The 22,672-nt window shown below is 47.6% G+C and overlaps 1 protein-coding gene and 1 long non-coding RNA gene across 2 annotated transcripts; one reads left to right on the top strand and one right to left on the bottom strand.

The window, feature by feature from the left end:
• The first annotated feature begins 2,913 nt into the window (after positions 1-2,913).
• Positions 2,914-10,462, top strand: LOC145545744 (histone-lysine N-methyltransferase PRDM9-like). The gene is made up of 4 exons (XM_081590537.1): positions 2,914-3,048; positions 6,463-6,530; positions 7,974-8,167; positions 9,846-10,462. The coding sequence occupies exons 1-4, from the start codon at positions 2,914-2,916 to the stop codon at positions 10,460-10,462; spliced, it is 1,014 nt and encodes a 337-aa protein (XP_081446663.1).
• Positions 10,463-19,829: 9,367 nt separating this feature from the next.
• Positions 19,830-21,259, bottom strand: LOC145545881 (uncharacterized). Its single transcript, XR_014082268.1, has 2 exons — positions 20,253-21,259; positions 19,830-19,927 (listed from the first exon to the last, which is right to left on the bottom strand). It is a non-coding gene; the product is annotated as an uncharacterized LOC145545881 (long non-coding RNA).
• Positions 21,260-22,672: the final 1,413 nt, after the last annotated feature.

The following is a 22,672-nucleotide window of genomic DNA, read 5'->3' as shown; positions in this document are numbered from 1 at the left end:
ATCAGAAAATAGCACCAGGCCCCTCACCCACAACATGCATGAGATAACATTGGCAGCAGGTGAGCCATCCCAGGCCATAAAATGATTGACATGAATCTTGAAGAAAGGCAGATTTCCAAGCAAATATATAGTTTCATTAACGTAGATTAGGAGAACAAGGTATGAGGAAAACATACTGGTTTGTCAAGTCAGTTCTGAGCCTTTAGGAGGAACCGACTTGAAGACAGAGTCTAGGGTAAATACATAGCACATTAACATAGCTTAAGACAAACATTTCCATAAGAAAAATGCATTGCTTAGCTCAAGGTTTGAGAAAAGTTAAGTTCAGGTGGAGCCAGGAGTCGTCATGGCAACACAGGTTTTTAAGAGAAACCTCCTTTTAAATTTGTATCAAGAAGGGGAAAAAATGTAACACTAGTTTGTTTCCTCCTGCCTCTTAAGAGAGAGGTAAAAACGTCTGACACTTGCAGCCTATTCCCTCTGTCTGGAGACCCCTGGCCTTCCTGCCTGTTACCCTCTGAGGCCTTTAGGAAGCAATACACAAGCTGACCCTAACATACACGTGGAGTGACAAGGGACTCCAAGGAGCCAAAACAATCACATGAGTCAGCAGTTCAAAGGTCCTCCAGTGTGCTGTGTTAAGTCGCTTCAGTCATGTCTGACTGTCCGAGCCCGCCAGGCTCCTCTGTCCATGGGAATTTTCCAGGCAAGGATACTGGAGTGGGTTGTCGTGCCCTCCTCCAGGGGATCTTCCCAACCCAGGGATCGAATTCCTGCATTGGCAGGTAGGTTCTTTGCCACTAGCACCACCTGGGGCTGCTGCTGCTGCTGCTGCTAAGTCGCTTCAGTCGTGTCCGACTCTGTGCGACCCCATAGACGGCAGCCCACCAGGCTCCACCGTCCCTGGGATTCTCCAGGCAAGAATACTGGAGTGGGTTGCCATTTCCTTCTCCAGTGCATGAAAGGGAAAAGTGAAAGCGAAGTCGCTCAGTCGTGTCCGACTCTTAGTGACTCCATGGACTATAGCCTACAAGGCTCCTCCGTCCATGGGATTTTCCAGGCAAGAGTACTGGAGTGGGGTGCCATTGCCTTCTCCGCCACCTGGGGCAAAAGTGCCTAAATGGAGATCAGGGAAACCCAGCTAGGAGATGAGAGGAGGCTCAGAGAAAAGGAAGTGAGGGAAGGAGACTCCTAGTCACATTCAGAGAAGCCCAGCAGGTAGTTCTCCAGGAGGTACAGGAGGGGGAAGCAGGCTGGACCTACGTAGAAGATGAAAGAGGAAACTAAAGCAGGGGCCCCCAACCTCTAGGATCTGATGCCTGATGATCTGAGGTGGCGCTGATGAAATAATAATAGAAAAAAGTGTTCGCTCACTCAGCCAACCCTTTGTGACCCTATGGACTGTAGCCCACAAGACTCCTCAGTCCATTGAATTCTTCAGCCAATTCTGGAGTGGGCTGTCATTTCCTTCCCCAGGACATCTTCCCGACCCAGGGATTGAACTCGGGTCTCCGCATTGCAGGCAGACTCTTTACCAACTGAGCCACCAGGGAACAGAAATAGAAACAGAGCGCACGGGAAACGGACGGCACTTGACACATGCTGGGGAGGAGGCTCCTTACAAACCCCGGAGCCAGGGTTCCCGGAAGGATATCCCATTCTCCCCTGGACCGTCCACCCTCTCTGGGTCTCAGTTTCCTCATCTGTAAAATCACGGACAACTGACTATAATTCATTCCTGGAACCCAAGCCCATTGAGAGGGATGGGAAATATTACTCCAAGGCCTGGATGATAGACCAGATTTAAAGAAAAATATGGCATTGCTGCTTTTCAGTCAAACAGACAAATACAACCAAGGAAGGAGTCCCTGGCCCTGCGGGATTTGCCTAGGGGTCTAGTCTGGGAAATTCTTACACATCAGGAGATGGCTCCGAGCTGGATTTCCACAAACAAGAATATCCATGCGAAGGACAAGCCTGTAGAGCTCTGTGCCCATCAGCCACGGGAAGAGACTGCCTCCCGACAGCCAGCAGCATTTACGAGTGACCTCCTAAGGCCTTCACCAAACTACAGGGGCACCTCTGGGTTTTCTGTTTCCCTCACTTTTCTGACTCTTTTCTTAAAAACACGCACATTTCTTCATAGAATGCCACAGTGGAAGGAAAATAGGCCTTCAATTTTTAGACCTCAATTTGCAAAAAACTTGGAGCTTTTTTGTTTTTTTTTAATTAAAGCACCACATAATTTAAAAATTTTACACGTTCTAATTATTCAGTTCCAAAACACCACACTTATTGTACAGGGTCCCCATGGAAAGGCCCCCTCTCAGCAGCAGGACAGCCACAGATGCCACCATGAAAGGGCAGCCAGGTGCCCTCCTCCCTTCTTTTCCGCCTGGGTGGCCGCCAGGTTTTTAAATCCACGCACCCTACTAAGTTTCTAGGGTGCAATACGTGGACCCCTCCCTTTCCCATCCCAGAAGGTGGTCAAGGGCCCGCTGGGCTGCAAACTGCCGGAAGCAGGGCTGGGCCAGCCGGCCAGAGGAAGGGTTGTGGAGCCCCAGCAGGTGAAATCACCAGGCAGGATAAATCCCTTGGACTTCCTGGGGACCTCGCTGCGGGCACTAGGCTGCTTGGGAAAACCGCGCGGGTCTGAGCTTTAGGCGACGGGGTAAAGTGGTAAAGGCCCTAACCCTAACCCTAACCCTAACCCCAACGGCGAGGCCTTTCTGCGACCGCCAGGTTAGGGGGCTCCGAGACTGTGCCAACAGAGAGGGCGGAATACGTGGTTCCCTGCTCCACCCTGCGCCAGAGCCGCAGTTCCTTACCTGTGGTCCGCAGCCCTCCGCTGCGCTCACTGGATGCCAATCCATGCGGACCCAGGAGCCCACGAAATGGGCGTTCCCAGCCGCAATGGAGACCCCTGAGACCCGGGACCCACTACCTAGGAGCTCGGAGGAGGCGCGCTCCGCCCCCGACGCGGCCAGGTGTGCTCCGCCCACACGCCCGCTCCCAGGAGAGGCCCGCGGGCCTCACTACTGCCGCCAGGTGACATCCATCCACGGGCAAATCCACCCCACCGAGACGACCCGAGCTTTCTATCCGCTGATCTGTCTATAATTCAGGGATAAAACTGTGACTACAGAAAGGAAAGATGACCTGACCTAGGATGGCCATGATATTCTATAGAACCAGAGAAAATTGGTTAAAAAAAAAAAATTTCTTGGAAATTGTAAAGCTGGTTGTTTTGCATATGCAATTAAGAACAATTAGCTTGTTAAAAGGCCTGCCTAGGGCAAAGCTTGAAGTTAACCCTTTCCTTGAAAAACACTGCCCACTTTGCCTGAGATCTCAGCCTTGGGCAAATGAGAACTTCAAGCCCCCCTCCCCCCCAAAAAAGGAGGTCAAAGAGATATTTTAAATCTTAGGCGGAAAACTACAAGATCTGTCTGTCTGTCTGTGTGGATTTATGTATGTCTCAGTGTGAGTCTTCTGTTTTTTGATAATATTGCTGAAGTTGTGAGTTCTTATTTAAATAATCTAAAGAAAAGGAAGCCCTTACAAATCAAACAGTTCTAAATACAGCAAAAAATTGACCTAAATGAATTTTAGATTCATGTGAACTGGGAAATAGTCAATATTAAATATCTAGTATTTTTTTTTTGCTACTCTAGTATAGACATATCTAAGAGTCATTAACATTAAGCATAAAATTTTTATAGTGTCTAGGATTATTATAAGTTAAATATTGCTATATTGTTATATCTGTCACAAGCTTGTCAACAAAGAAAGTACCTCTAAAAACAAACAAACAAAAAACTCCTAAAAAATGTAAATGCGATATGAGCTTTTAGATAAACTATTAAAAATAATTATGCTTTAAAATATCTGTCTATAATAGTCTTGATTGAAGGCAGAGGAGAAGGGGAGGACAGAGGATAAGATGGTTGGATGGCGTCACTGACTCGATGGACATGAGTTTCAGCAAGCCCAGGGAGTTGGTGATGGACAGGGAAGCCTGTTATCTTGCAGTCCGTGGGGTCGCAAAGAGTCAGACACGACTGAGCAACTGAACTGAACTGAATTTACAATAGTTTCTCCAGATTTTGGTTACCTGAATTTCTATCGTTGTGCTAAACTAAGTGATGACAGTGTATTGAATAGCTAGGTCATTTCCAAATAAATTAAGGTTCTGAAACATTCACTACTTGACAGGACCTTCCTCTTACGCAGAAACTAAAGAGATGTTTGACTATCCATGAACAGCGTCTGGTGCCATCCTGAGATGTTCACTATAAGAAAGCAAAATTTTTTTTAGATAGTATCACTGATATGTATGTTCACCAATCTATAGAATGCCAATATAAAAGTCAGTTCTTGGTTGCTTAAGGAAAATGTATGTCTTGTTATTAAAGAAGGTATGAGGAATGAAATCACATTTTATGAAGGAAAAAGAAGTAGTTCTGACTTACAGGTGGCAGTTTCAGGATGGGAGAAGCAAAGGAATGTGTACACAAAAGGATAAGGAAGTTTTATGGAAGGTGGACCCCCAGAAAAGAGCTTTGTGTGTAGTATAAGTTTTCCTGAGATGTTGAACTGCCTTTGCTGATGGATTTTAAGTTTCTTTACCTCTTAAGTGATCTGTTCTAGGTTTACCTTTGAAATCTTTTGTTTACTTTGGCTAAGTGGCTAAGTATTGTTTCACAGTGACTTATGTGATTCCTACCTGACTGTTATAAACCCTTTGGATATTTATGAACAAGCCGTCCTAAATAATTGACTTCTAGCTAACTTTGGGATGCTTCAAAGGGCCCCTGAGACCTCCCAAAGAGATATATTAAACAAGCTGAGTTCATTTAACATGTTAAACTACATGGGAAGTGTTGTCAGAAGGAGTGATGAATCTTCTCAAATTACATTGTATGGTTGATGATACTAATATAGATATCCTAGAAATTATGTGACATTCATGAAAATCTGATATGTTCTGGTAAAATGCTGTCAGTTATAATTCTAGTTATCATATTAAAGTGTTTCAAGTCACAGCAATGACGAGATTACTTTGTCAATTTCAATTTAATCAGGTTTTAAACATGCCTTCTATGATTTCGCATGGATGCCTTTGCAAAAATACTGCTACTTCAAGATATATGGAAAAGACTTTTCTAAGCTTACCCGTAAACAACTTTTTTGTTTGTTATCTGGTAAGCTGGTACCAGACTGGAATTTAGCCTAGTCTCTAGGTTAAGAGAACACAGTTTTCTTAGAATGCAGCTTTCGATCACAGATTATGACTTTCTTTACCTTTCAGTGATTTATATTTGTTTTTATCATCTTTTTTTTTACTTCTGTAAAGTAAATAAGCATTATTTTAAGATTATGGTACATGTAGGATGGACCAAGCTTTCCCCACTCCTGCAAATTCCCTTAAGCCCTCAGATTCTTCTGATGGGACCAAGGTCTCACTTCCCTCCAGAGGGACAATCTAAGCTTTTTATCAGCTGACCTGCCCCTGATAGCAGAGTCAATTTGAGCACTATTTGGTCTATAATTTAGGCATGAAACTATGACTACATAAAGGAAAGATGACTTTTTGATGCAGGATGGCCATGATATTCTTTGGACTTAAGAGAAAATTGGTTAAATTGACACTTTTTCTCTTGGAAACTGCAAAGCTGGTTCTTTTAGCATATGCAATTGAAAACATCTAGGTGGTTTGGTCAGTTTTCATTCCAGTCCCAAAGAAAGGCAATGACAAAGAAGGTTCAAACTGCCGCACGATTGCACTCATCTCATACGCTAGTAAAGTAATGCTCAAAATTCTCCAAGCCAGGCTTCAACAATACATGAACTGTGAACTTCCAGATATTCAAGCTGGATTTAGAAAAGGCAGAAGAACCAGAGACCAAATTGCCAACATCCACTAGATCAAGGAAAAAGCAAGAGAGTTCCAGAAAAATATCTATTTCTGCTTTATTGACTATGCCAAAGCCTTTGACTGTGTGGATCACAATAAACTGGGGAAAATTCTGAAAGAGATAGGAATACCACACCACCTGACCTGCCTCTTGAGAAATCTGTATGCACGTCAGGAAGCAACAGTTAGAACTGGACATGGAACGACAGACTGGTTCCAAATAGGACAAGGAATATGTCAAGGCTGTTTATTGTCACCCTGCTTATTTAACTTTTATGCAGAGTACATCCCGAGAAACACTGGGCTGGATGAAGCACAAGCTGGAATCAAAATTGCCGGGAGAAATATCAATAACCTCAGATATGCAGATGACACCAGCCTTATGGCAGAAAGGGAGGAAGAACTAAAGAGCCTCTTGATGAAAGCAGTTGAATCCATGCAGGCTGAAGAGCACCAATGACAGCAGAGAGAAATAGTTCTTGTATTGCTTCCTACCAAAAAAAAAAAGAGAGAAGAAAACTTGTAACTCTTTTTCTGACACTCAGATCACAAAAGGGAGAAACTGCTATGAGTATGTGGATGGAAAGGACACCTCTTTGGCCAACTGGATGAGGTGAGTGCTGTGAGTCTGTAGTTTGTAGATGTCGGTCTTCCCTCAAGCCCACACCCCTTTATTTCTCAACCTATCTCCCTCAATAGCTTTCACATCTTCTTTCCTCTTTTCCCTCCATATCACACTCTCTCATTTCAAACGACATTAGAAAGAAAGAACTAAAAATATAGCATGTGCCCTCAAAACACAAGTCTATATGCTGGGGGACTTGAAAACAACTTGAGGAGTCTAGATTCACCAGGGACAGTTTAACTCACTTAATTGACACTTACCAAGCACTTTATGTTTCAGTTTAGACAGTGAACTTCATTACTGAAGCATATCACACAACCCATGTCCTTTTGGAGAACATACTGCAGAGAGACATTAGCCAATTGATTTTAGGAACTGCAAGAAGATCCAACCAGTCCATCCTAAAGGAGATCAGTCCTGGTTGTTCATTGGAAACACTGATGTTGAAGCTGAAACTCCAATACTTTGGCCACCTCATGCGAACAGTTGACTCATTGGAAAAGACCCTGATGCTGGGAAGGATTGGGGACAGGAGGAGAAGGGGACAACAGAGGATGAGATGGTTGGATGGCATCACCGACTCGATGGACATGGGTTTGGGTAAACTCTAGGAGTTAGTGGTGGACGGGGAGGCCTGGCGTGCCGCAATTCATGGGGTCGCAAGGAGTCGGACACGACTGAGCAACTGAAATGAACTGAACTGAACTTTAATTTTTCTATCTTTGAGTAACTGCACAGCACCAGGATAACCTAACATGGGAGACCTTGAGCCTATGTGGGCAACAAGCTCCCCAGGCTCGGTTCCAGTGAGAAGTGAGCCCTGAGGCCTGGGAAGGAATGAGGGGCAGGATGGCCATGAGCATGGCCATTCTCTGCGGGCCTCTCCTTTCATCAGGGCAGGCAGAAAGTGAATAAACTATTACTGTTCTGGGTCTCAAGCTATGTCAGAGCACTCTCCAAGTTTCAATGGGAGAGGGTGGGCAAGTAAATAGGACCCTGGATACACGTGGGGAGATTGAAGAAAAGCCTCGAGAGAGAAGGCAGGCTGGGGTGAGCGCTGAGGGCTGTGTGTTAGCCTAGAAGCACCAAGTCCTGTGGAATGAAAGAGAACTTAATTTAGAGTTTAGGGGAGCTGGAGGTCACTAGCCTCATGGACAGTCCAGGTGGAGACGAGTCTGGAACTGGGCTCTGGAAAATGGCTAATTAGGTAAGGAGAGAAAAGCATTCCAGCCAGGAAGAGGACCAGAAACAGGATCTGGAAATAGGAATTCATACGGCCTGGTCGAAGGTGTGAACAGAAGGTCCCCATGAGGGGCGGTGGGAGAGGCCCACGGCGGCCTCAGAGCCTGAAGGCAAGGAGCTGGGCATGGCCCGACCGTGGAGGGCACTCGTCACCTGAGGTTTCTTTCCCTCTCCCGGCCTCGACCCCAGGTATGTGAACTGTGCCCGGGACGACAAGGAGCAGAACCTGGTGGCCTTCCAGTATCACAGGCAGATCTTCTACCGAACCTGCCAGGTGGTCAGGCCAGGCTGTGAGCTGCTGGTCTGGTATGGGGACGAGTACGGCCAGGACCTCGGCATCAAGCGGGACAGCGGGGGGAAGAGCGAGCTCGCGGCCGGGAGAGGTGAGCGCCACCCCTCTTCCAGCGCCCCAGCCCATCCTGGGGAGCCTCCCTGGTCCGATTCCGAAGCAGAGTACAATTCAGTCTACAGTCAGTCAAGTCGCAATTAAAATGCCTCAGAATTTGATTCATTTCATATGACTGTTAGGAAAGATTTCTATATTAAAAATGTTAGTTCTACTTTTCAATATTTCACGCAAAAACTATGCCACATCACCTTCTGCTGAAAGGCTCAGAGACAAACAGCAAGTTTCCCAGCACCGACCCGCCCCCTCACCTCTCCCTGTTTCTCCCTCATTTCCTCCCATTTCTAAGCAACACGTGGACAGTGATTTGCATTCAGTCACTGTTTCAGTTTGTGGTCATGTGAGCTCATACTCTGTGCCAGACAGGGCTCCACGCACCGAAACAGACAGAACCACTGCCCTGGGGCAGCACGGGCTTCATACCAGACAGGGGCTGGTGCTCTGAGGAAAGCAGCGCAGGAAAAGTGCCTCGGATCAGCGTGAGCAGAGGGTGGGGTGTGGCGCAGGACGGTGGGGCAGGGTCTCTGCAGAGATAACACCCCTGGGAAAGGATTCAGGCAGGGGAGCAGCCAGTGCCGCAGCCCCAGGGCCGGGAAAAGAGCCCATGCCAGTGGTCGCAGGAGGAAGCACAGAGGGCGAGGAAGGAGCTGGATGGGACACGGAAACCTCAGGGCCCGTGTCCACGTGCAGGCCCCAGGGCTCTTCCTGGGTGACACAGAACAACCGTGCGGCTTTCAGCTGCAAGCGGCATGGTCTCTGTTCTGTGACGATGCTTTGGTTTGCTTTTGGGAAGAGACAGCAGCAGGGAGTCCCCCCAGAAGTCAGTTCACTCCCAGACATGAAGGGAGAGTGGGCTGGCTGAAGATGCACGGGAGTGAGGGTGTGAGGAGTCTGGCTGGAGGTGTATTTTTAAACAGGAATTCCTAGTGCATGTTAAATGGACTAAGACTGAATGAAATAAATGAGGTATGAATACAGGTGAGGCTTGAGAAAGGATATGCCTTTATTTTCTGATTTGTGGAAAACTCAGAGAGGAGCAATTTGTGAACCAGTTGGGGCAGCACGAGCCAGAGATCTGTAGTCAGTGGGAACTGGGCCACTCGGTCTCATCCAGTCTGAAACCCACTTCCTGAAGAGATCGGCACAATGGCTGCTCTTTGAACCAGGAGCTGCAAAGTCACCTTTATTCACACCTGCTGAAACCACCCCCTGTGCTGCCTCCCATATGCAGAGAGCTTCAGGCCAGGCGCCCCTAACTTAATTGACCCTTTCCCCTCACAGGGAGCCACTCAGGAAGATTCTACCTAAGTCATCAAGAGTCTTATCTCTCAGTAGGGTAAAATACCTGTGGCCACGGTGACATGACTTTTCAGATACTTACACGCAGGGAAAGGTCCCTGCAGATCCACCTCTCTCAGGAAAGACGCTGCCTCTGATGCTGTTGGAAGGTCCCTAGTCTGAGTGATATGTAGAAAAGGCTGTTGACACAGGCTTCCTGGATTTCTGTAGATGTAGAGAATAAGAATAGAATGGAAAAGTGGACTGTAAAGACACACTTGATGGGAGACAAATCGTGCGCTGTCAACACTAAGATGATTAGTGGGCAGGCCTTACCATGGCAAACCAGCTACCTGACCAAAAGCTTCCTCTTTCAGCAAAACCGGAGCCCAATATCCACTCATGTGCCTCCTGCTCTCTGGCCTTCTCCAGTCAGAAATTCTTCAGCGAACACGTCCAACACAGTCACCCCTCTCAGACACTCCTGAGATCATCTGAAAGAGACCATCTCCAAGCAGAGGATCTCTGCCCAGGGAATCAAAATCAGCAGCAGCGATATTCCGATCCACACAGCCCGAGTGACAAACCTGAGGGTCACGAGGCAAAAAAAAGGCCCCAACCTTTGCTGAAAAGCATAAGGCTGAAGAGGATTTCAAGGGCCTCTTCCTACTCACCCAGAGGGCAAGTGGGGGGTTCTGGGGTGCATGAGAGAATGACAGAAGAGCCCAGCACAAGCCAGAAACTGAATCCAGAGGACACAGGCAAATTATTCATGGGGGCAGGAGTCTCAAGGATTATAAAAGCCAAGCACGGAGAGTGTGGGCAAGTCTCCAAGGATAGGTCAAGTCTCATCACAAACCAGAGGACATACACAGGGGAGAAGCCCTATGTTTGCAGGGAGTGTGGGCAAAGCTTCAGTCGTAAGTCCCATCTCATCACACACCAGAAGACACACACAGGGGAGAAGCCCTATGTGTGCAGGGAGTGTGAGTGAGTCATGACCAACAAACCACATCTTAGCCACAGGAAGATTACTGCAGCCACCCCATGCCTCAGCTCTAAGGGGCCTCAGAGGAGGTCTATGACCCGTTACTGTCCCCAAGAGTATGAGGAGAGACTTCCCAGGTGGTCTAGTGGCCAAGATTCCAATGCAGAGACCCATGTTCAATACCTGATTGGGGAACTAACTCCCACATGCTACAACTAAGACGTAGTGCAGCCGAATAAATAAATACATAAATAAACATTTTAAAGAAAGAGTGTGATAAACACAGAATTGATTAAATAGACCTTCCACTTTCATGACAGGAGAGGAAGTAGATAAACAGCAGAGGGTTTCTTAAGTGTCAATTGCCTTCATGGTTTTTTGTACTCCTAATAAATTTTGTCTCCAAACAAATCTGAAGCCCAGACTACGTACTTATTCCCCACTTATTACTGAGAGCAGTGGGCTCCAGTGGTAGCTGAACCCCTGGGAAGGCATAATTCTGGAGCCAACTCAGTTAGGTCATGGGACAGTCGGTTCCTGGGTCCAGGGAGAGGAATCTAGGGTTTGAGACAGACTCACCAGGGAAGAGAATTCCTCGGCCTCCTGGGAAGTGTGGTCTCTCCTCCTTATAGACCTCGACTCTCCTTTGGCCTCTCCTGGTTGTCCTCTGGTTTCCTCTGACTTCTGTGGCCTCAAAGGTGAAGGCCTCATGCATGTGTGTGTGTGTGTGTGTGTCTGTGTGTGTGTGTGTGTGTGTGTGTGTGCCTTGCTCAGCCTGGACCATCTGGTCTTTGCCACTCCCTCAGGGTCATCACAGCATCTGGACTCCAGATTCAACCACAGGGATCCAGTTCTCAGCCCTGCCCTCAGCAGCTCTGTGACCTGGGGCAAGATGCTCAGCCTCTCTGTGTCTCTATTCTTATCTGTGATACGCGGTGGAGTCAGCAGCATTTTAGTCTGATGCATGAGCACAAGGAGAATCTGGCAGAGGCTGGCTGAGAATGCAAACCCCACCTTTGCTGTTCTTTGTGTTTTTTTCTTTAACTTTTTCTAATTTTTTAATTGAAGGATAATTGCTTTACAGAATTTTGTTTTCTGCATGTCCTTCAGCCCCCACACCTTCCAGGTCTTCAGAGCTAGATGAGGAAGGGGCCGTTTAGGCACTTGGCTGCCCTGATGAGTGGGTGTGAAGTCAGGGCTGCTAAGGGAGGGTGACCTCCCTTCCCACCACTGCCGTTCCTGCTGAGCTGGGCAGCCCCAGAGCCCCTCCACAGACAGGCAGTGCCGACAGTCGTCCGCCTGCCAAGAACAGAGCCTGGAGCCGCGTGTGTCCGACCCCCATCCCACCCCCACACGAAAGGTCCTCAAAGCCCACACAGCGGCTTCTCTATGCACGGGCCTCGTACCTGTGTCCACATGCTCTGGCCAACGGTGTCATGACCTTGAAATTCTTAACTATGGAATAGTTCATCCTTACACGTCCCTTTTATGAGTGAAGTCTGATGGACCCCGGGGTGTGCTGTGAGCAGAGCAGATACGCACAGCACGGGTCCCAGGGGTGACCAGGCTGCACGAAGGGACAAGGTGGACACAAAGGCCCCCCGGTGAGTGAAGGTGGGGACCGCATCAGGAAGCCACTCTTGCTTAGACCCAGAACTGAGCTCCGACACAGAGTGGAGACAATGGCGATCTAAAGAGTCAACCACACCCTCCCCTCTGTGAATGACCTCTGCCCTGGCCTCATCCTTCCAGGATGTGTTTAGGAGGCTGAAGTCCGCCCAGTCACCAGAAGACACCAAGGGGAGAGTGGGCCACAGGACAGGGGGCGGAGGGTGCAAACTCCAGGACTGGGGGCGACGGCCCTCAGTTCCCTCCCTGTGCCAGGCTTCTGAAGCGTCTCTACATGAACCATGTCAGTAATAACCACCCATTATTATTTTCTCGTTTCTTTCATGCTTTCTCAAAGGAACACGTTTGTCTGTGGCTTGGTTTCCCTACAGGAAGGGAAGCCATATAGACTCCCCATCTTCTGCGGCTTTAGGCAGGGGCCACGGGAGGGAGAGTTAAGGGTGGTGCAGGCAGAGGGGCTTCAACTGAAATACGGTGGGGACCGAGCAACTTGCAGGGGCTTCTCACCTGCACCTCCCACCGGAGCTGAGCCTGGAATCCCCTGGGAGCCTGAGCAATTCATAGCTTCTCCCTCCCCTCTGCTCCCCTCTCTTCCCCTCAAAAAGCTGACTCCTGGGCCAGCCCACAACACCCCCAAATCCCCCATCACCCACAGCCCCGCACAGGCCCTCCCTCACAGAAGTGGGACGACCTGCATGGTGGTGGGGACGGTGTGTGACCCCAGAGCTTTGGGTCTCAGCTGACCTTGAGCAATGGGACTGGTGCTTTACACAGCCTCCCAGCCCAGGGAGCTGCCAGCAGCCACAAGCCACGACCTGAAGCAGGGGTGGGGTGGGGTGGGGATGTGAGCTGTCTGAGGTCCCATCCTGTCCCCACGACAGCGGCCAGGCCTCACCTGACACCGTGACTGCCCTGCACGGGCACACAGAACAGCAGCAGTCACGGGGACGGACAGCCAGCTGCCTCCGCCGCAGGCTCCACTCTGACTGCAGCGGTCCCACGGCTGTACCAGCCCCGCCTGCGCGCCGCTCTGCTTGGCTGCCAGGGCTCAGGGACCCTGCGTGAGTCGGTGAGGGCAGAGGTCCAGAAGCCAAGCCTGTCTTCAGCCACCAGACCCACCATGGTTGCCAGACTCATGAGCCCAACCGGTATCTGAAGCCTTTGGGAGAATGACACCACAGACTCTGACCTCAGAGCTCAGACCCCTGAAAACTTACTAAACAGGTAGCTTTTAGTCTTTTTTTAAAGGAGGAGGTTGGCAGGAAGGAGGGAGGGGAATGACTTCCTTGGTGGTTAAGAATCCACCTGCCAATGTAGGAGACATGGGTCCAATCCCTGATCTGGGAAGATCCCACCTACCATGGAGCAACTAAGCCCATGCACAACTACTGCAGCCATGAAATTAAGATGCTTTCTCCTTAGAAGAAAAGTTATGACCAACCTAGCATATTAAAAAGCAGAGATATTACTTTGCCAACGAAGGTCCATCTAGTCAAGGCTATGGTTTTTCCACTAGTCATGTATGGATGTGAGAGTTGGACTATAAGGAAAGCTGAGCACCAAAGAATTGATGCTTTTCAACTGTGGTGTTGGAGAAGGCTCTTGAGAGTCCAGTAGTCTTCAAGGAGCATGAACCAGTCCATCCGAAAGGAAATCAGTCCTGACATATTTATTGGAAGGACTGATGCTGAAGCTGAAACTCCAATACTTTGGCCACCTGATGCCAAGAGCTGACTCATTTGAAAAGACCTTGATGCTGGGAAAGATTGGAGGTGGGAGGAGAAGGGGATGACAGAGGATGAGATGGTTGGATGGCATCACTGACTCAATGGACATGAGTTTGAGTAAACTCCGGGAGTTGGTGATGGACAAGGAGGCCTGGTGTGCTGCAGTCCATGGGGCCACAAAGAGTCGGACAAGATTGAGCAACTGAACTGAACTGAACTGATTCTTAAAGATCTTATTCAGAAAATCAAAAGACAAGCCACAATCTGGGAGAGAAGTATTTGCAAAACTCATATCTGATGAAGGATTTGGACTCAAAATAGACAAAGACCTCTTGAACAGCCCCATAAAAAACGAATAAAGATCTGAACAGACACCCAGCCAAAAAAAGATATACAGATAGTCAAAAACAAAAACATGCTCAACATCATACACCATTAGGGAATTATAAATTAAAATCATGAGATATCACATCACACATATTACTAGGACTGTAAATTCTAAATATATGACAATATCAATTACTGGAGGCTGAGGAACAGCAGGAATGCCCCCTCACTGCTGGTAGGATGCATGCATAGCCACTTTGTAACACAGTTGGGCAGTTTTCTCCGAAGCTAAACAAACCTCACCTTGGGATCCAACAATCATTATTTCCAGTATTTAAGAAACTGCTTTGAAAAATCCATGCCCAAATGCAAACAAAGATGAACTTAGGTACAGCAGCGCTATTCATAATAGTCAAAAACTTGAAGGCAAGTAGAGTAGGCCACCCCAAAATAAGCCTCTCTGGTGTGAGGATTATTTACATCGGCTTCAAGGGGAAAAAAAGAGGACTCCCAGTAAACTAAGTAGCAATTGCCTTTTGTGAAGGACATTTACAACAGAGAAATCTCTGCATTTAAGGGTTGCCCCTGTTTGCACCAGAAATAGAAGGATAATTAACTCAAGTAACTTATCAATGGAAAGGTCCTATCTTAAATCTACCAACAATCATCCTTCTTTACTGTGTCTTGATGATAACCTTCCATAACTGGCTTCTCTCATTCCCCAAGGTCTTACTTCTGTTTTCAGCTGAAGATGGTATTTAAGGTGATGACTTAGGACATTTCAGGGACTGACTCAGTTTTCTTTGGTAGCTCCCCTGTATACAGTAGGCATTTGTTGTTTTAGTCACTAAGTCATGTTCAACTCTGGGATCCCATGGACTGTAGCCCCCCAGGCTCCTCTGTCTATGGGATTCCTCAGGCAAGAATACTGGAGTGGGTTGCCAACTTCTCCAGGGGATCTTCACAACCCAGAAATCAAACCCATCTCCCCTGTTTTGCAAGCCATCAGGGAAACATAGAGGAGGTATGCTTCTGTTTTTTCTCCTGGTGATTTGTCTTTTATTATGGAAGGGCAGAATGAAAATTGTTTTTCTTCCCATACACATGCAATGGAGTATTACTCATCAGTAGAAAGGAATGAACCACCAACCCTCAAAAGGCATGGTTAAATCTCACGTGCATATTACTCAGTGAAAGAACGCAGTCTGAAGAGACAGCGTGAAGCCTGACCTCATTGATGAGGGATGGGCTGGGTTTGGTGGGTCCTCCTGTTTCCTGGATCTCAGAGGGAGCAGGCTCCAGGGGGCCATGGAGCAGATATGTGCAGTTCTGCTGCAGATAAGAAATTCAAACTGAAATAGAGATGAATATCTTATGATTTCTCCAAAATAGTTACAGAACAATCAACTGGAAACCATATGAAATGAAATGACTGTAAACACAAACTGTAAAACTTACACCAAATTCACTCAGATTCATTAACAGACATGTAAAATGCAAAACAATCAAAATTACTTGTATATATAAGAAAATATACATGACCTTGGCTTTGGTCTGCAGATCATGAGCTTTGAGTTGTAACACAGAAAACACCAATATACAAAAGAAAAAAATATGTGGACTTTATAAAATAAAAGATTTCTCCTCTGAAAGACCTTATTCAGAAAGTCTAAAGACAAGCAACAAACTGGGAGAATAATATTTGCAAACACATATCTAATAAAGGATTTGGACCTAAAATAGACAAAGACCTCTAAAATAGCCCCAGTTTAAATTAAAAAAAAAATGGGTAAGGATCTAAACAGAAACACCTGGCCAAAGGAGATATGCAGATGCTCAATATCATAGAAAAATTATACAAAAGTATCATACTACTAGGGAATAACAATTAAAATCATGAGTAAACACACTGCACCTATTAGCACTGCTGAGCTCCGAATATATGACAGTAGCGATTGCTGGAGTGTGAGGAACAACAAAAGCTCTCCTTCATTGCTGGTGGTGTTGAAGGAAGGGGGACCCCTTCCAGGCCCCGAAATTGGGCTCTTGTCTAACACTCGGAAATGAACTGTCCGAGGACACACACGTGCTGACAAAGAAAGAGATTTTATTGGGAAGGGCGCCCGGGTGGAGAGCAGTAGGGGAAGGGAACCCAGGTTTTATGGTGATGGGATTAGTTTCCAGGTTGTCTTTAGCCAATCATTCTGACTCAGAGTCCTGCCTGGTAGTGCTGAAGGAGGAAAGTAGGCCAAACAGATTCCATCTTGAAAATCAGTCTCCGTCATGAAACCACTGTGAAATTTGGACTATATGCCTGGGTGCTCACCCGATGGACACTAAATTATATGCCCAGTATCCATGGAGACGACGTATCAATTGGAAAACTGACCCCCGGATAAAAGGCCTTCAGGACTGTCACCAAGGGAGTGTACTAATTTACCCCAAAGCAAAACAAATTATCTGTACAATATCTATTAATATATGTTACCCTGTTTATCCAACTAAGACTTACTGCATATAAATCACAGCTAGCCTTGATTATATCTCTCCTTTACACTATCCAGACTAGTTTCAAGGAATCTGGGGATGTGGGTTTAGACACGTACACTTATGGTATATAAGGTTGTCACACAAACTGGTCAGGGTCCTTGGCTAAGAGGAGACTCTGTAATAAATTGCACTCCACTATTTGCGTTGTCCTTCTGAGTGAGTTTGCTTCCCGGAGAACATGGCTACAACAGTGCACACCCTGTTCAGCCAAGATGGATGCCAGCGAGGATTCTAGGAGGTGGTTGGACATATGGTGTCTCCTTTTGACCTTTCCCGAACTCTTTCGGTTGGTGGTGGCTTATGAGTTCCATGTTCCTTACCAGGACCTCCAGTCATAAAACAACTCATGCAAATGGTTACCATGGTGCCTGGGCAGGGTGGGCGGTCTCAGTCAGTGTGCTTCCCCTAACAGTGGGATGCCAGTACAGCCACTTTGTAAGACAGCTGGGCATTTTGTTCCAAAGCTAAACAAGTCTCACCTTGGGATGCTCAGTATTTACTCAACTGCTTTGAAAACCTATCTCCAAATTCAAACAAGGAGGAAATTATGCACAGCAGCACTATTAATAATAGCTAAAAACTTGAACAAATAAGGATGTCCTTGAATGCACAAGCAAAGTGGGATACATCCATGTCAAGGCAAACAGAATACGCCGCCCCAAGAAATGCCTTTCTGGCATAAGGAATATTTCAGTCTCATTAAAAAAAAAAACAAACAGGAATCTCAGAAAACTGTATGGAGATGAAGTACATTTACAATAGAAAAATTTCCATATATAAGGGCTATCCCTCTTTGCACCAGAAATGGAAGGATGATTAAACCTCAAGTAGCTCTTTTCAATGATGGAGCCCTGACTTAAATCTGCAAACAATCATACATTTCTTTACTGTGTTTTGCGTGATAACCTCCCCCAAGGACTTTCTCCTATTGTTTTTATCTGAAGATAGTATTTTAAATAATGGCCTTGGACGTTACAGGGAGTACCTCACTTTTTCTGGGTAGCTCTTGTATATACAGGAGGTAGGTGCTTAGTCGCTCAGTCATGTCCGACTCTTTGCGACTCCATGGACTGTAACCCGCCAGTCTCCTCTGTCCAGGGGGGTTCTCCAGGCAAGAATACTGAAGTGAGTTGCTGTGCCCTCCTCCAGGGGATCTTCCCAACCCAGGGATCGAACCCAGGTCTCCCACATTGCAGGTGGATTCTTTACCATCTGAGCTGCCAGGAAAACCCATACAGGAGGTATACAGGTTATTAAACTTCTGTTTTTCTCCTGGTAATCTGTTTTTTCTTTTTTACAAGGGAAGTCTCTACCAAAAATCTGGAAGGGTAAAAGGAAAATTGTTTTTCTTTACAAGCATAAGCAATGCAACACCACTTAGCAATAGAACGGAATGAACCATCAGCTCATACACTGTTAGTGAAAGAATCCAGTGTAAAGAAGCTGCACACACTATTGAACTCAACGAGGCAGCAGTTGTAACCAGGGAGGGTTAATTTTAAATTTACACTGGCTCTGCTTCTATGACTGTAACTCTTTTTTGTTATAATAAATATACATAATGGCCTGCCTCTGGGAGATAATCTGAGCCCCCTATGAAGGACTGTAAGCAAGTGAGACTAACACATCCCCCTGCCTGAGGCTTGCCATTCTAGGAGACATCTGCAAGGATTGAAAAGTCTTCTTGCTGTGTTTCCTCACCTGCCCCCATTTCTGATCCATAAAAGAGCCTGGCTACCAGGCCCTGACAAGATGGATATTTTGAGGCACTAGCCTGCCGTCTTCTCAGTCAGCTGGCTCCCCAATTAAAGTCTCTTCATTGCCTCGACACCTTGTCTCTTGGATTCATTGGCCTGTTGTGCGACGAGCAGAGTGAGCTTGGACTTGGTAACACAGTGAGCAGGGCATGAAGCAGGATCTTAATTCCCTGCCTAGGAACTGACCCCGGCCAGCCTGGATGAAACCCAGGAATCCTAGACACCAGAGCAGCAAGGGCTACAGGCTAGAAGATGTTTTCCCTTGACTCTTTGTCCCAGGGGAAAATGCATTTATCCTGGAGGCAGAGACTGTAAATGCAAGTATAAAATTCATTATCATAGACATAGCGTACCAACAAGTGGTAGAGCACATAGAGAAACCATTTGTTTAGTTGAGACAGAAGCAAGGCAGAGACGCGCATCCGGAGAGAAAGTGTGTGGGCAGGCCCCCCCCCCCCCACCGGGGAGGAGCAGCGCAGTAAAGAGACGGTTAAGTCATTCATACAGGTCGGATCTTCCGGTTCTTTGTCTTCCTTCAGCCAGTTATCTGGTTTCTTTTTCAACCTGATCTATGCTGGGACCCTCCCCTTGGTGTGCACACACCCCTCAGCCAAGATGGACCTCAAAGTGAGGGGAGGCGCAAGACTCATTATGGCCTGGCACTGTCCCCAGACTTTCAACCCACAAAGAGCCTTCCTGTGCATGTGGAGTATCTCCTTTGTCCCAAAAGACGGGGAGCAGCAATTCCTGAATCCTTTTCTCACACAGGGTTTTGCCCCTCTTTGTCCTTGCCTTGACTATTACCTTGACTATTGCCATAACTGTTACTTGAACGTGTTTCCAAGAGACAAACCCTGGCTATTTACCCTGTTTCTGTTGTTACTTCCATTTCAGAAGGCAAAAGAGGCTGATTGTAAATGCCTTAACTGGCGTCCAGCTATCTCTTGTCTCAGGAAATGCTAACGGTTGTGAGTATCCAGCTGAAGCCCACTTCTTCATGCCCTGTGAAATGCAAACAGGAGGCCAGTTGCTAGTGTCTAACCTGGAGCCCAGCTATCTCCTACATCACTGTGACCCCATTTATGACATCCTGGATGAGGCAAAGCTACACAGATAATAAGCAGATCATGGGGTGGGGGTTTAAAGGAGTCCATGTGATACTTTCGAATGGATACCTGTCACTATGCATTTGTCTGAGCCTGCAGATGTGTATAGCCCAAGGGGTCGATTATAATCTATTTGATTTTAGTTATTTTGGGTGTAGGAGTGGAACACACAATGGGACACCGCATCTGACTGTAATAGAACTACATAGAAAAACCTCACCGTGCGGGATGAGGCAAAAGGCGCTGACAGCTTTGGAAATGAGCAGAATCTGTAGACTAAAGGCAAAATGGAGCTTTCATAAACAGTGGGCTTGATTTTACAGAGGTCTCTCCAGGGTGTGGCAGCTGAGAATGCTCAAACCTCTGAACTGTCATCTGGAAAGGAGCAGCACACAGAGAAACGGCGGAGGGTGGGCACCGGGTTCCTCACTGTGGGACTGACAGCTACACATAAAGGGAGAGAGGGCCCCTGCCCTGGTGACCCTGGGTCTGGGCTTCCTGGGAGGATGACGTGGGGAGCTGACTGGCTGGGGAAACGCACAGACCTCTGCACTGGGAAGGCCCTGCACACGCAGGAACCTCACGCCCCATGGTTTCCCCATACCCGCTGGAAACACTCAGCCCTCCATGATATGCGAGGTGCAGATTTTAAGACATTCTTGACCCCAGGCAGGTACAGGAGTGTGAGGGTCTTCCTTACCCTTAAACTATCACAGAAGCCAGGCGCTGGAGCCTGGAGCCAGGATGGGGATGCCTGGGCCTCTAACCAGCAGCTGGTTGGAAGGAGGAGCCAGTCCTGAGGGCAAGAGCTCCCTGTCGTCTGTGAGCCTCGGGGCCCTGATGGGGCTCATCGCCAGTGAGGACACGGGCAGGGCCGGCAGTGGTTCTGTTTTCCCAGGGACCCTTTGATGAAAAGGCTTCCCGGGTGGCTCAGTGGTAAAGAACCCACCCGCCAATGCAGGAGACACAGGAGAAGGGGATTCGATCCCTGGGTTGGGAAGATTCTCTGGAGGAGGAAATGGCAGTCCACTCCAGCATTCTTGCCTGAAAAATTCCAAGGGCAGAGGAGCCTGGCAGGCTACAGTCCCCAGGGTCAGACATGACTGAGCATGGTCACATGCCCTTTGATGAAACCATGCAACACTGGGCTCAGAAGTCTCCTGACAGGGTTTCAGACTGACATGGGGGTTTTATAGGAACAGAGAAAGAAGCTGAGCTCCTGACAGGCAGCCCTTTCTGGCTGTGAGTTGATTCCACCAGGACTGCACCACAGTCACCCGCGTGGAGTCTGCTATGACCCACATGCGCCTGCCCGGCCTCTCCTCTTCCTGCAACGATTCCAGTGATATTTCCAGCCTGGACCCTCTCCCAGACCAGGTGCATCTGTCCAGCCACCGCATCCCCGTCTCACCTTGAGGGCCAAGAGGCCTCACAGAGGACTGTGACCCTGCTGCACCCACACCCAGGAGGCAGCCTGACCTCCCCTGGTTGCTGAGCCCAGACGCCCAGGGCCTCCCAGTCTTCCACTTCCTTGTGCCCCAGCGACTGCCAGTTCCCCCTCCAGAGCCTATGGCCAGTCCCCACACTGATTTCCCTCTAGGGCCATAACCTTGGCTCAAGCCTGATCCCTCCATCAGGCCCTAACAAAGCTCCCTGCCCCCACGGTGAATCTTACACCCCATCTCAACATGGTCTTTCTAAAGCATAAACTATGGAACCACATGCTGGGGTCATAGGGCAATATTTCCAGAATTAGCTAAGCTCCATGGCAACCACTGTCATGGGCCATTCTATTTGTCATTCGTCATTCTGGCCCTTGGACTTCCCTGGTGGCTCAGAAGGTAAACTGTCTGCTTACAATGTAGGAGACCCAGGTTCAATCCCTGGGTCAGGAAGATCTTCTGGAGAAGGAAATGGCAACCCACTCCAGTTTTCTCGCCTGGAAAATCCCATGGACAGAGGAGCCTGGTAGGCTACAGTCTATGGGGTCGCGAAGAGTCAGACACGACTGAGCGACTTCACTTCACTTTTCACTTCACATTCTGTCCCTAAATAGCAAGTTCCAACCTCCATATTAGGCAAGGTGGACAATCAAAAGACCCCCAACCAATGAGAACACCATCCCATTTCATAGGAACTTTCTTTGTCCTGAGACTATAAAAATTAGCTCAAGCCCATGAAAGAGATCAGCTCTTCCTGGTCGGTCAGGAAGTCTGCCCGCTGTCTCATCAGTGGCCCTCCCTACCTCAGTCCTCTGTTCTCAGCAAATTCTCTCTAAAAGACTGTCTGCTCTGCCTGTGTTTCTCTCTGTCTCTCTCCCTGCCCTGTAAGGACACAGTGTTGCACATCTTATCCTTTGCTTATACTCACAACACTCCCTTTCCCTTGTAGTTACATATCAGAAAGGCCATAGAGTCACTTAACTGCTAGACTCAATTACTGGGCTATTGACACCAGCCCAGGACTGTTTTTGACAAGATCCTAACACCTCTGTTCCCCATCTCTAAGTCCTGACTGCAAGCCCTCGTCTTATATAAGCCCCTGGACTCCTCATGGGAGGGGGTGCAGTTCTCAAAGCATGACCCTACAGGGTTTCCCTCTTCATTGGCTGGAAATTTCTTTTAGGAAGTTCTATGTTCTGTAACTTCAGAGTTAAATTTTTATGCCTTCAAAGATTGTATAAGGTATTCAGCACAGACCTTTTTCAATTTATAAATCGAGCCAAAGCAAAATTCCTATTTTTAAATAAGAGGTTCTGGGATCACCAGAGTAGGGTAAAGCTGAGGAAGTCAGGCCCTTTTTGCCTCAGTTTCGTTCAGTTCAGTCACTCAGTCATGTCCGACTCTGCAACCCCATGGACTGCAGCACATCAGGCCTCCCTGTCTATCACCAACACCTGGAGCTAACTCAAACTCAAGTCCATTGAGTCGGTGATGCCATCCAACCATCTCATCCTCTGTCATCCCCTTCTCCTCCTGCCTTCAATCCTTCCCAGCATCAGGGTCTTTCTCAGTGAGTCAGGATTCGCATCAGGTGGCCAAAGTATTGGAGCTTCAACTTCAGCATCAGTCCTTCCAATGAATATTCAGAGCTGATTTCCTTTAGGATGGACTGGTTGGA

The sequence above is a fragment of the Giraffa tippelskirchi genome, chromosome 4 (genome assembly GCF_054371585.1).
Source record: "Giraffa tippelskirchi isolate mGirTip1 chromosome 4, T2T-mGirTip1v1.2.pri, whole genome shotgun sequence".
In the NCBI taxonomy this organism is placed as follows: Eukaryota; Metazoa; Chordata; class Mammalia; order Artiodactyla; family Giraffidae; genus Giraffa; species Giraffa tippelskirchi.
This window is presented reverse-complemented; position numbering and strand designations above follow the sequence as displayed.